General features: G+C 47.7%; 1 protein-coding gene across 1 annotated transcript; it reads left to right on the plus strand.

Annotated features, from left to right (window-relative positions):
- The first annotated feature begins 2,526 nt into the window (after window positions 1–2,526).
- LOC119285211 (50S ribosomal protein L4, chloroplastic-like) lies at window positions 2,527–5,540 on the plus strand. The gene is made up of 2 exons (XM_037564442.1): window positions 2,527–3,566; window positions 5,315–5,540. Exons 1-2 carry the CDS (start codon window positions 2,642–2,644, stop codon window positions 5,350–5,352), a joined length of 963 nt encoding a protein of 320 aa, XP_037420339.1. The 5' UTR covers window positions 2,527–2,641; the 3' UTR covers window positions 5,353–5,540.
- The last annotated feature ends 8,252 nt before the right edge of the window (window positions 5,541–13,792 follow it).

The raw sequence follows: 13,792 nt of genomic DNA on the forward strand, positions 1-13,792 counted from the left end.
AATGTCTGTCTCCCTCTGTATGTACGTGTATCTTAGGAGACACGATACCGGTCGCACCCCTTGTACCTATATATATGTGCCTAGTGCACGATCAATGATATATCGACACACCAAATCAGTCTCTACAGGAAACAACAATGGATGCTAGTGGAGGTCGAGGGGGGCTTGGTTGTGCTACGAGCTCGTGGTGGGGTGGGCAACGGAGGTCGACGTGGTGGAGCGAGCAGCGTCGACGACCGAGTATTTGACAAAAACTACCACATTAGGGGTTACCGTCCCACAGAACTACCACTTTCAAAAAAGTAACTAATAACTACAATTTTTTTCTATTTTTGTGACTAAAAACTACCACTTTTGAAAAATGTCCAATTTAGACGATTTAAACACGTTTATGACATGCGGGGTCCACCCGTCAGAGTTGATGTGGCGGCAAAGTCAACTCCATTTATTTTGACTATTACGTTGACTGTTATTACAAGTGGGGCCCACCTGTTAGCATCAATCTTCCTCCTTCTCCTCCTCCTCCTCCTCTCTCTCTTTGGCATTTCCTTGAACACCTGCTATGCACCCGGGCTTGAGCTCCGAACTCCTCCATGACGACGCCCCAGTGCAACACCTCCCTATCGTTGGTTGGGGACTGGAACGGCGGCTGGAACTATGGAAGCGACCGCCGAAGCTGACGAAATTTCCTCCGAGGCTGTCGGCGCCACCACCCGACGCAGCTCCTCGACGACGGCCTCCTTGAGGATCTTCTGCTCGAGCAACTCAGTGCGCAGCCGAGACTCACGCTCCTGCAGCTCCTCGACGAGGCGCGCAAGCTTGGCAGCGTCCGGTGCCGTGGCCGCGCGCGCCGGCTGCACCTGCACGGAGTACGGGAGGTGGGCGACAAGGAGCCCCAGGAGCTCATGTGGGAGCTCAGACCAAGGAAAAGCCTCCTCCAGCTCCTCGACGAGGCGCACGAGTTCGACGGCGTCCGGCATCGTGGTCGTGCGGGCCGGCTGCACCTGCATGGAGGAGCGGGAGGCGGACGACGAAGAGCCCCATGAGCTCATGTGGGAGCTCGAACCAAGGCGAGTACTAGCTAGGTTGGGTTCGTGCATGTTGGTGGCGGTTGTCGCCGACAGAGGTGACCTCGCCAGAGTGACGCGAGGGGGATAGGAGGTCGCCGGAGTGGTTGGGCAGCTCGGGCTCTCCCGATCCAGACAGGATCGAGGCATGGGGAGAGGTGAGCGTCGACAGTGGAAGACGGCGGAGGCAGCTCGCGGGTGCACACAAGGTGTTTGAGGAAATGGCAAAGAGAGAAAGGAGGAGGAGGAAGAAGAAGAGTGATGCTGACAGGTGGGCCCCACTTGTAATAATGGTCAAAATAAACGGAATTGACTTTGCCGCCACGTCAGTCCTGATGGGTGGGTCCTACATGTCATAAACATGTTTAAATCATCTAAACTGATCATTTTTCAAAAGTGGTAGTTTTTAGACACAAAATTATAATTTTTTTATAGTTATCAGTCACTTTTTTTGAAAGTGATAGTTGTCTGGGACGGTAACCCCTAATGTGCTACTTTTTTGTCAAATACTCTCGACGACCAGAGGAGCATTTTGGGGTGAGAAAGGGGATGAGGAGGAGGATGACAAAGATTGAAATCAAACGGTCGCGCAACCCCCAATCTGACGGTATAGGAGCGACCGACCGAATCTGGCACCTAGGGTCATCATTTTAGTACTCTTCCATCTTAGAGGCTGTTTGGCTTGAGACTAAGTTTACCTAAGGTTGCCAGACCTAAGATTAGGTAAGTTTGACTAATTTGGGTGACTGTTTGGTTCAAGCCACATCTTAGGCAAGCCACACTAGGGTCCCACATCACATACACTTAAAAAGTGTGGCAAGATTCCCTTAGCCTTAGGCTTGCCAACTTGTAGCTTTTATTTTGAAAAACTAAACTTAGGCAAGTATGACAATATTATATGGCAAAGTGTGGCATAATTAGGCCTAGAACCAAACAACCCCTTAGTCTGAAGTCTATCAATAATCTTATTCAAGACAACACAAGTTAGGATACGACCCTAAAATCATTTGTTTCAGTTATTGATCTTTTATGAGAAAGGTGTAACAAAGGGGCGGTTGAATCTTGCATTGCCATACTTTGTCACACATTTTTATCAAGCTTGTCTAAGGTTAGTTTAACAAAATAAGAGTCACAAGCTATCAGGACTAAGGTAATCTTTACCACACTTTTTATTTGTATGTGATGTGAAGGCTTAATACGGTAAAAAAACATCTTGCCTAATGTGCGCCAACACCATTCTAAGTTGATCGAATTTTCCTAACCTTAGGTATGGCAATCCAAGGCAATCTTATTCGTAAACCAAACAGCCTCAAAAATCTGTCTGTGATGCAAAATCTTTAACCCTAAATGTCACCAGGGGAAAACCCCAGTTTCTTACCAGGGACTGTTGAGTAGTGCTGACTTGGCGGAGTCAAGAGGCACTCGACAGTGTGCGACGGACGGAGACACTCCCGCCGAACGGGTGTGGTGTGGATAAAGAGATAGAACTATAGAAGCGGCAGCTGCAGCGGCAGAGCCATCTCCCCCATCTCCGTCCGCCCCCAGCGCAGCGCAGTCGCCTTAGAGCCGCCACAATGCCGGTCTCCTCCGTGGCCTCGCCCCTCCTGCTCTCGCTCTCCGCCTCTTCCTCCTCCTTCCTCTCCTCCTCCTCGGTCTCCTTCCTCCCCTCCCCCTCCCCCTCCCCCTCCCCCTTCCCGCACGCCTCCGTCAGGGGGAGGCCGTCCGCCTCCATCCTCCGCGCGCTGCGGGCCGAGGCCACCACCCTCCCGGTCATCAACTTCACCGGCGAGAAGGTCGGGGAGGTCGCCCTGGACATCAAGGCCGCGCCGCCCTCCACCGCGCGCTCCGTCGTGCATCGCGCCCTCATCACCGACCGCCAGAACGCGCGCCGGGGCACGGCCTCCACCCTCACCCGCGGGGAGGTCCGGGGCGGCGGGCGGAAGCCCTACGGCCAGAAGAAGACCGGGAAGGCGCGGCGCGGGTCGGTCCGCACGCCGCTCCGCCCCGGCGGTGGAGTCATCTTCGGCCCCAAGCCCCGGGACTGGACCATCAAGATCAACCGCAAGGAGAAGCGCCTCGCCATCTCCACCGCGCTCGCCAGCGCCGCCGTGGCCAACGACTCCTTCGTCGTGCAGGAGTTCGACGAGGAGTTCGCGACGGGGCCCCGCACCAGGGACTTCGTGGCCGCGCTGCAGCGCTGGGGGCTCGACCCCAGGGAGAAGGCCATGTTCTTCTCCACGGAGCTTGATGATAATGTGCGGCTGAGCGGCAGGAACATCGGCACCCTCAAAATGCTAACTCCCAGGACGCTCAACCTATACGACATCCTCGACGCCCGCAAGCATTTCTTCACCCCGGCCGCTATTGACTACCTCAACTCGAGGTACGGTACCACCGGTTTTGATGAATATGAGGGCGATGATGGCGACGACGACGGTGAAGAGGAAGGGGTGGAGGAGCAAGAGGAGGGAGAAGAAATCACAGAGGAGGCTGCCCAAGGTACATACAGCTGTCCATGAACATTTTGCACTGCTGATTGCAACTTGCTGTTTGATTATTTCTATGCTAGATATGTGGGAAGAACTAGTAATTCCAAGCTGAAATCCTTTAGGTACATGTTTAAACAGCCAGTGAGGTGAACACGTAGGAATGATTAGGTTGTTAGGACACCGATGTTACAAAACCTTAACATTACCATGGTTGAGGCTTTGACATTATCTGATTGAAGTAAACAGTTAGTGCAGCATATTGCATAAAGGGTTATGAACATAAGATGAATGAAATTTGACAGTTTATATAGTTGATCCGCTGCAATGCCAAGATAGATTGTCCCCTCCAGTTAATCAATAGCTTGCCGCGACACTTACTGATACCATTAAAGGGAAAATAAAATCCTACATGTTTCCAATCAAGGCACCTTTGGTGTTAAAAGTCCTAGCTTAAGTAGGGCCACACCAATCACGACACCAAGACAAAGAAATGTTAACACCATTTTATTTTTTAAGGCTGGATAAAGGCTCCATGGGATTAGGATTATCTGTTTTTGACAGTTGTAGGATTCTTCACACCATTTAAGAAAGTCTATCATGCTTGAGTCTCTTATTAATCTGTACTCCGCACTGTATTTCCCCTTTGCTTTTACTATGACAAGTGTAGAGGAGCTTTTCTTTTTAAAAAATCTCATGGACTAAGGATATACTCCCTCCGTTTCTAAATATAAGTCTTTTTTAGAGATTTCAATACGGACTACATACGGATGTATATTGACATATTTTAGAGTGTGGATTCACTCATTTTGCTCCGTATGTAGTCCATGTTGGAATCTCTAAAAAGACTTATATTTAGGAACGGAGGGAGTAATTGAAGATTTACTGTAGAAGCATGCTTACAGATCCACCTATGCTGATGATAGGTTTATCTAGCGCTTGTATGAATTGTGTACAACAATATGCTAATTCTGTACTTCTGTAACCGGGGTAACTTAATCTCTTTGATTAGGGGGGCAAGTCAACAATTTATGAATATAAAATGACCTTACATGATGGAATTCAATCTTTTATACCAAAGATGGACTTAAATTTCAAACATTGAACCAACAAAAAAAAGGAGTGAACCCATGCTATCCATGAAATCCATAGAAGTAGAACTCCAGGAATCCTGATGCATTCCTTGTAGTCGCACAATCTGGTGTGCCACCTGCTTACCACTAATCAGCCGTTCACCTGAAACTTTCATCATTGGTGCTCTCACCATTTAATTCAAAGTTGTTCTGTTAGAACTTGAAAGTACGCTTGATGTCTCAGTTGAAGCCTTGCTTGAGAAGAAGAGAGTAGTCGGCAGGCAGTGGCAAGTGAATGCATGGTCTAAGTGTAACAGCATGATTATGTTTACTAGTCTCATTTTACCTTACAAGTGGTCGCTTGTAAGAAACTTCCTTAACTGTTATTCTCTCTAAATGAGAGGCAGCGCGTCTGCCACATTTTCTCGAAGAAGAAAACAACTACTTGGAATCACTTTAATGAAGGAGCCAGTAGTGAGTATGTTGAGTGTAGTAAAAACAAGTGCTAACCCTGTTTAGAACAAATGTTTCTCTCAAGCCCATTCCTCCGCACATACTAAGCAGTAGTTACAGTAGATAAGTAATTATTTATTATTTGGTACCGTGTTTTGTTAGTCTTTGATGCCTCTATTAGTACTTGTTATTATTTCAAGAACAATTTATGAAGTTCGTTTTGTGCAATTTTCAGATGAGACTGGAGAGGCTGAGGCAGACAGCATTTCCTAGGTAATTATTATGGTGTTTCTTGTTTGTTGGTTTGGGAATTGCCTCTCCAATGAAGAAGCCTTTTTGGTTTGCTTTTATTGTAATTTGATAATGTATGTTACACACTGATGCGATATATTAGATTTTCAGTTCTCCCATATACCTTTGAGATACACTCAAGTTTTTCAATCACCACATATTTTTTGCAACTCTGGTAGTGTTTCGCATCCTTGTTTGTAAGAACTGATGTCAATCAGCTGGCTACTCCCGCTTTTCACATACTTGAGGATTTACGAGATTCCAAATTTCTGACCTAAAATTGCTAGAATATACTCCCTCCGTCCCATAATGTAAGATGTTTTTGCAGTTCAGGAACTGCAAAAACGTCTTACATTATGGGGCAGAGGTAGTACTATGTTGTGACCATAATTTGCTTGGGGTCTGCTCCTATGTGAGCTGATGTATGAACTGCGGTTTCATTATGATAATGGAGCCGGGGAGAGCCTCCCTGTTAGTCTAAAAATAATAATTTGGCTGGAGTGTGCATGGCCCCGGTTTTAAAAGCCTCAGGCTGACTCACTGCATTTTGCACTATTAGAACAGAACCAGGCCAAGAGCATTCTGGGCTGGGCCTAGCTCGACTTGGACATGCAGTATGAAATTAGTATATCTAGTTGCTGGTCTTGAAACTCTAATCCCAGCCCAGGTCTTGAAACTCTAATCCCAGCCCAGCGATAAACATCAGATCATTTTGCTAGGATCTATTTTGGATCCACATAAGGACCCTAGTGGACCGTAGTCCGACTAATGGTGTGCTCTTGTTGGACACCAAGATTTATATTCATGCTTTGGGTTGTTGCCTTGTTGGACACATGGGGCTACGCAAGAAGAAAATTGCTAGGCCATCATTTTAAGCTTGGGTTGTTGCCTTGTTGGACACATGGGCTACGCAAGAAGAAAATTGCTAGCCATCATTTTAACCTCACAGAAGGGTTTTCTTCCCCTTTGACGTGTAATAACTTTTTGAAACCTTATCCTGACAATAGCACTGGCCAAAGCTGGGCCGTATACTTTTAAAAAGGTGGAAACTTTGGTCCTCAGTTAAAATTTCCCTTTTACTTGCAATTTGTTGGACTAGTTTTCCCTATTTACTCAGAAGTCCTTATTCTTTTCGGAAAAAAATACTTAAAAGTTCTTATCTGCTCGTGAGCTCAAATGAACCCAGAAGAACAGTAAAATATGAAAAAATAGCAAACAAATTAAAAAAATTCTGAATCTTTGTGGCAACAAACATGGTTGAGTGGCGAATGGGCCTGTAGCCTACTGGTTGCAGGGACCTTAGTAGCACCCTGGGTTCAACGGCAAAATTTTCTGGAATAAAAGAATGTAGGGCTGTTGCTCTACAGTAAATAGTCAAAAAATAAACATGGTGTTGAGTGTTCTCCCTATGTTCACATTTTCATGAACAAATGACATCTGTGGTGCACTGGGCAAAAAAAGGGACCTCCAAAATGTATTTAAAATGGCTTTTTAGAGCACCGTTTTTTTTCAAGCATCATCTATGTCATTTGTTCATGAAAATTTGCAGTAGTTAGAACACTCAATCATGTCTGTTGTAAAATAAAATTCAGAATTGTTTCGTTTCTTTTGCTATTTTTTTTTGGATTTTACTGTTCACATCTGGGAGCCAAAACTTCATGTCCCTATTTACTCTACTTTTGACAATCCTAACAGATTATCTGTAAGATTATGACTAACACAATAACCCACTATGGTCATAGGCGGAAATGAGTAGTAGAATCTCACTTAGGTTGAGCCAGCATCCTTTTCATTGTTTTTTAAGGTTTTGCTGGATAGAAAGCATCCTTATTATAACAGTCCACCATGGTGTAAAGCACGCAATTATGTGAGTGGGACCTGACACGGCATTTCATTCATTTCTTGTGGCGGACTGGTCATACAGAAAGTTTGCGCAATTGATTGGTTCCGATTTGGATCTACTCCACCTACTTTCACTCTACATTATCCTTTTTCTAGCTCTTCTACTAATGGTTCTCCTGACCCAATCCCCATCCTTTTCTTCCAAAAGAATCGTTAATAGCTGCCACTGTCCTACATACAGTAGTAGTCACTGATCCTACCTTAGATATGAACTACTCCTTGGTAGATGCTCCCTCACTGGCTGTTGATGTGCAACTGCATTTCCTGTGTCCTCGAGAAAATATTTCCTTCCCAGTTTTTTTTCGAAACTTTCCTTCCCAGTTTCATCTTACAGTCCTTGGTAGGCAGTAACTGGAAGGAAGGTTCAACTGCTCACTTCTGCAATCCTTGTCGTCTAGAGTCATCACCAAAAGTATTTTGTACAATGGGTTGGCTGTTTCTTGAGCCGTATCAACACTAAATGAAAAAGGTGCCCTTAGCTCAATTATATAGCTTGATTCTTCCTAATCGTAATAGTCCCACTGTTGGTGGATAGTGCACCTGGAGTTAGCTGACGTCGCCTTGGGAGCTGAAATGCCGGAGCTAAGGGCCTGTTTGGTTTCAAATAAGTCACCAACTTATAAGTCGAAAAGTGAAAAAAGTGACTTATTTTGCCAAACAGACCTAACTTATAAGTCACCCTAACTTATAAGTCATAAGTTGCTTTCCCCCAACTTGGAGCTGAAATGCCGGAGCTAACATGATTAAAGAAACTTGGGGGTGGTCAGAGTGTCGAGCGCTTCCCAGCAAGTTGGTCCTATTTTACTTTGGTACTGGCGGGCTACAGTCATGATATCTTCCCGCATATCGCTCAAGTCCGCGCATACTGCTATCATACACTGCGTCCACGGTTTCTTTTCTCAAATTTTGCTTACCGAGTTGTTTGGCCAGAGCTTCAGCTCATGCTTGTGTGTCCTTCGATCTTAATATATTCTGCAAGTTTATGCCAGGCCTTTATATCCTCAGGCATCGTGGGGGTCGTTATTTATGCCCATTCATGATTACCAAGAGAATTATGCCCATGCACTAGATTGCCATAATTCTCTCGACTCGCACATGATTCTCGTCCCCACTTTTGCTTTAGAAAACCCGGATTATATTCAAATAAAAAAGGGCAACAAACCCCTAAGCTAAGCACACAAACACATCCTTCTCGCGTAGGTAGCATTTGCAGGACCAATCTATCAGTAGGTGGCTATCTAAACCATGCAAGCACTCTGGAGGTCGAGTCCCTTTATACGAAGTCGGAGCTCTGTCGCCTCTTTCTGCTGCGAAAGAAAATCTATCAGTAGTACTAGTAGGTTTTACGGGATCCCGTATCGGATTGCATTGCCGCCCGCCCCGCCCCGCTCCGTGTGTTGTGTTGTAGCGCCCTAGTACAGTAGGGTGCGAGCGTGACCGTGCCTGGCCGCGACCTCCATCCAGATTCCAGATCCAGTTGTGGCTGGGTTCTCGTCCCCCGCTTCGGGTCGGGGACGCGCGACCTTTCCGAGCCGCGGGCGAGCGGACAGACACGGGAAAAGCGGCCGCGCCGATCGCCTCCCTCGCCCGAGCGCTCACCCCGCACCCCATGTGGGCGGGGCGGGGCTTGGCGTCGCGCTAGCCATAGCCATAGCCGCGCTTTCGCCGAAAGCATCCGCCACCCCAACGGACCCGACGCCTGCCGCTTTCCACGCCCAACGGTCCAAAAGCGCGCACGTCTGCCTGCCTCGCAGGTGCCGTGGCGTGGCGTGCCGCGTGCCAACACCTGCCTCCACTCGCTGACTCTGCCCCTCAACTCCTCTCACTGCTCAGCCAGCCGTCGCGCGCGCGGGCGCTACCCCTGGCACGGCACGGCACGGCGGGCTGCCGTTCCGGTTGGGGCGATGGCCTCGAAAGCCTTGCCCGCCGCCTCCCGATTTAATAAGTACGGCGAGTTGTTGGTGGAACCCATCGGTAGTTGTAGCCGTATGCGACGAGGGCGCGAGTCATCATCCTGTCACATCAGATCTATGGACGGACCCAAGGATCCAGCCGTTACCCAGGGTGGGATTCGCTGAGGTAACCGAGACCCAGCGTCTCTACTCATGGAGTGGCGGCGATGGCTACGCAGAAAGAGTACATCACATGCCGCAACTTGTTCGTTGCGTGCCTCCGTATCCTTGTGTGGTAGTACTCTCTCCGTCCGAGTTTATTGGGCCCAAGAGCCAAAGCGCAAAGACCAAGAAAAAGCACTAAGAGGGTGTTTGTTTCCAGGGACTTTTTGGTGTAGGGACTAGAAAAAGTCCCTAGCAAACCAAACAGGGTGGGATTTTTTTGGGACTTTTTGCTAAAAGTTCTTAGAAGCACCTCCTTAAAAGTCTTTTTCAAAAAGTCCCAGGGACTAGAAAAAGTCCTAGGACTAGAGAAACAAACACCACCTAAATCTCCTAAATTGCCTCTGTAATCGCTCTATTAATTGTCCCTAATAACTAATCCAGCCCATGCGACCAACCTGTGGTTGAGATGGTTAGGTGGACAGTGGTATCTCCAGCCCATCAGGGTTTAAATCCTGGTGATCGCATTATTCCTGGATTTATTTCAGGATTTCTGGCGATGCGCTTTCAGTGGGAGGAGACGTTTCCGTCGACGACGAGGTGCCTACGATGACTTCGTAAATCTCAAAATGATATGCCGGCTCAGTCTCTCGGCGGTGCTCATAGGGATAGGGTGTGCGTGTGTGCGTTCATAGGGATGAGTGTATATGCGTGTATATGAGCGCTTGCGTCTGTACTGATGCTAAAAAAAACTAATCCAGCGCATGCAGTGGCTACTGCATGGATGCAGCGTGCATGCATGTCCAATCAATGAGGACCATGCGCTGCCTTCCATCGGGTGATGCGGAGTCAATGGAATAAATGACGCGTAATTAATAAAGGGGGCCTAAAAATTTGGTACAACCTTTGATGGCTCAAGGGCCCAATAAACCCGGACGGAGGGAATAGTACATGAGTTGATTAGGGTGTCATTTGTTTGATCATCGACCAATACATGTTCTGCGCTTGCGTGCTTTCGATGTGTAGTGTGTTCGGTGAAATGTCCCTTGAAAGGTGCCCAGACGAAAGTTGTAAAAGCAGAAAACAAGACTCCCGCGTCGCCTCTGCTCTGGCGACAGGGGGAACCCCCACTGGCGCCGCCACCTCTTTCCTCCTCCCCTTCCTCCCGTCTCGCCGCCGCCTGAGGAGCCCGTCGGGAAGCCCGGGCAGGCTCTAGGGAGGGTGGCGGCGGGGCATCTCGCTGGATGGTGTGGCACGCGAATCCCGACTGCTCGGGTGCGAATCGGCGACGGCAGGCTTCGCGGAGGCCGCTCCGAATGTTCGGCGGCGTCGGTCGTAGGTATGGGTCCCTTGCTCCGGCGCAGGCGGAGGGACGCGACAAAGGGACGGTGGAAGGTGCGTGGCGGCCGGATTCGGGCGGCCTTGGTCGGATCTGGCGTGGTTGCGGCTGGGCGCGTCGTCGGTGGTGGCTGGCGGGGCGTGGACGATCTACGGTGGACGCGGTGGTGCGGGTGCTGGCGGCGCGGTTGTGCCTCGCCGGAGCAGCATGCCGGGGCGGCGGCCTCCTCTAGCGGGGTCGGTCGGTTGGTGGAGACGGCGGTGCGCGCCCAGGACCCGGCCGCAGACGTGCTGCTGGCCGGGGGGTCGCGCGGGACGGCCTTAGTTGGGACGGGCGCGGGCGCTGGCGGGAGCTTCCTCTCGGTGCTGGTTTGGTGGCGGTTGGTGGCCGGCTGGTTCGGGCTTGCGGTGGTTGAGCATCTCCGAAAGAAATCCTTCTCCGGCCTCTGCCGGATCCGGCGACGGCGGGCGCCGCACTCTTTCTTAGAAGCGTCGTTTTGGTGTGGTGCTTCTCCCCGCAGCCTTGGCTCCGGAGGGAATCCTCAGATCCGCGGGATCAGACGATGAAGGCGTCTCCACGTCTTTTTCCTTCTTGGGGACATCGTCTTGAAGCCGGCTACAGCTGGGGACCGGTGAAAGGCGGCATCTTCGCCGCGTGGTTGCTGAGGCGGCTGTTTCGGGGGCGCTGATTTCTGCTTGCCAACAATGATGGCGTCGAGAGGACCTTGTGCCGCGGCTCGGGCTTCGGTAGTCGGATCTTCCCGACGTGTCCGAGGTGCTCTTTCGTGGGTTGCCTTGTTGCTATGAAGTCGGTGCTGCGGTGGAGCAAGCCCAGGTGGTGATGATGACAGACGCTCGGTGGTCGTTTGCGGCGGGCACGGTCGGCGCAAGTTCTGCATATTTCGTGGGCGATGATCCTCGTCAAAGTCGAAGCTGTTAGTTGTTCGTGTGTGTAGTCATCTGTTGGCATGTGCTGTCGTGGAGTGTGTTTCATGTTGGTGGCCAAGTTGGCCAGTGGTGCCCATGTGTTTATGGGTTAGGTTGTTTCGATTTTAGCCCGGTTTTTCGTCAATTAACCGGACAATTCTTATTTTTTTCTTAATTAATAAAAATGGCAAGTCTTTTGCCTCGTTTAAAAAAAAGTGTCCGAACTATATGGACGTGTCACACATGCGTGTTTATGACGATCATAGCTCCGATACGTATTTTCGATTCCCTCTGTCCCGTGAAGAGGCTTTAAAATTGTCCATAAAAAGTGATGTATTTTCGATTCCCCCGTCCCGTGAAGAGGCTTTAAAAATTGTCAAAAAAAGTGCATTTCTATCTTCCCAATACTAGTAAATGTGTATGTGCAATGCACGTTGATATTACGTAATATATTAATTACATGTAAATATTAGGCAGAATATTATTTGCGTATTAATTATATGATTAGCATTGGCATTAATATTTGGTATAATATTAACTGCACACTAAACGTGTTGAACGCTCACCATTGGAGCAGTCTGAGTCGTTGGATTGACCTGATTTGACGGCCGGGATTTGTTGGATCAGCCCCTTTGAGTCTTTTTATATTGATATAGATATAGATACTTTATAGTAGAAAAATGCTTCTTTCTAGCACATGGTAATCAAGATCAATAATATTCTACACATAATCTTCTTAATTTCTGCATGTATTTAGCTTATTGGGGATTGGGTAATTAAAAAAAAAGAAATGATGGTTTGCATCTTTCCAATGCATTTTTTACTTCATTCCATAATTTATCCTAAAATTTCTATATGTACACTTTTCACCGGACAAAAAAAGTAGTTTATTATCCTGCCATAGTATATCCTCTAAAGTCTAGCCTCGATTTACTTGTGATCTCCCTACTTGCGCGGTACTCCAAAATGTCAGATCTAAATACTGAAACATATGTCAGTGTGCAGGAAGACCATCGGATTAAATTCATGAATATCACTAACTTTTTCTAAAGTTTTGGCATACTCTGAACTTGATCCTCTTGGTGGAGTCCTTCTCTCCCACCAGGGCGTTGTTTTGTTAACACGGCAAGGACCTCTTTGATCTGCAGGATTTTTGTAAAACTCATGAATAGACAAAAAAACCCCGCAGGAATAGGATGTCATGCCACCGTTGATATCACAAGATTGCATGGACGTTTGATGGAGCACAAGAAAAGCAAATGTATCTTCACATGATGTTACGGTGGATGAAGCTTTCCTACGAAATCTGAATCGTAATAAAAAATCCTATGGATTGCATTCCTGCAATTCAAACAACATGCGCAAGAAAAAAAATCTAAGGATTAGAATCCTCCAAAACCCCTTTACAAATCCTTTGAATCAAAGAGGCACTAAGTTGGTGCGATCATAACTGCAATGCTCCGTAACAGGACAATTGTGGCTTAATGACCAGTAACTATACTGAAATTTTGTAAAATGATAGGTGATCTTTACTAGCAATTTTAATTTCATATGCTAGTTACTTGGCCAAAATCAGCAAAAGAAGAAATACATGTATTTATGATATCTCATACAAATGTCATAAGAGCAAACATTGTAGAAGTCTATTGGAATAGTTGTATGTTTTATTTCCGGAAATGGTCAAATGTAATATATTAACTAGCACATACCTTTAGAAAAACATCCTTATAGAAATTGAAAATACATGTGAATCCTTGGGGGTGCTGAAATCTTTTTTCTTCTTGCAGCCACCGACATCGCGCTGTGAGCAAAGCTCATTGCCGCCTTTGGGCTCCGTCTCATCGAAGCAAATGTTGAAACCATGAGCTTCTAGGAGTAGAGGTGGGAAATCATCGATGTAGATCAGAAGACGCCGACAACAATGATTTGCATGTCAAATCACCATCTCGGAAAAGAAAACGCCGGAGAGAGAATGTAGAATGCCCCAGGTCCCGTCGGACGAAGTTGGCTCACACAAATGTCACATGCTCCCCGTCAAGGCTGAGGCTGGCCAACCTTCATCGATCGGAACTGGAGCCAGAGAACTAAGATGTACATCCATGTTGTGTGCTCCACAGGATAGCTCCAACAAGACAAAACTACAAAAGAAAAAAAAGCCAGACCCAGAGAATCAAATCAGGGGACACACGATCGCCCACAAC

The sequence above is a fragment of the Triticum dicoccoides genome, chromosome 4A (assembly GCF_002162155.2).
Source record: "Triticum dicoccoides isolate Atlit2015 ecotype Zavitan chromosome 4A, WEW_v2.0, whole genome shotgun sequence".
In the NCBI taxonomy this organism is placed as follows: domain Eukaryota; kingdom Viridiplantae; phylum Streptophyta; class Magnoliopsida; order Poales; family Poaceae; genus Triticum; species Triticum dicoccoides.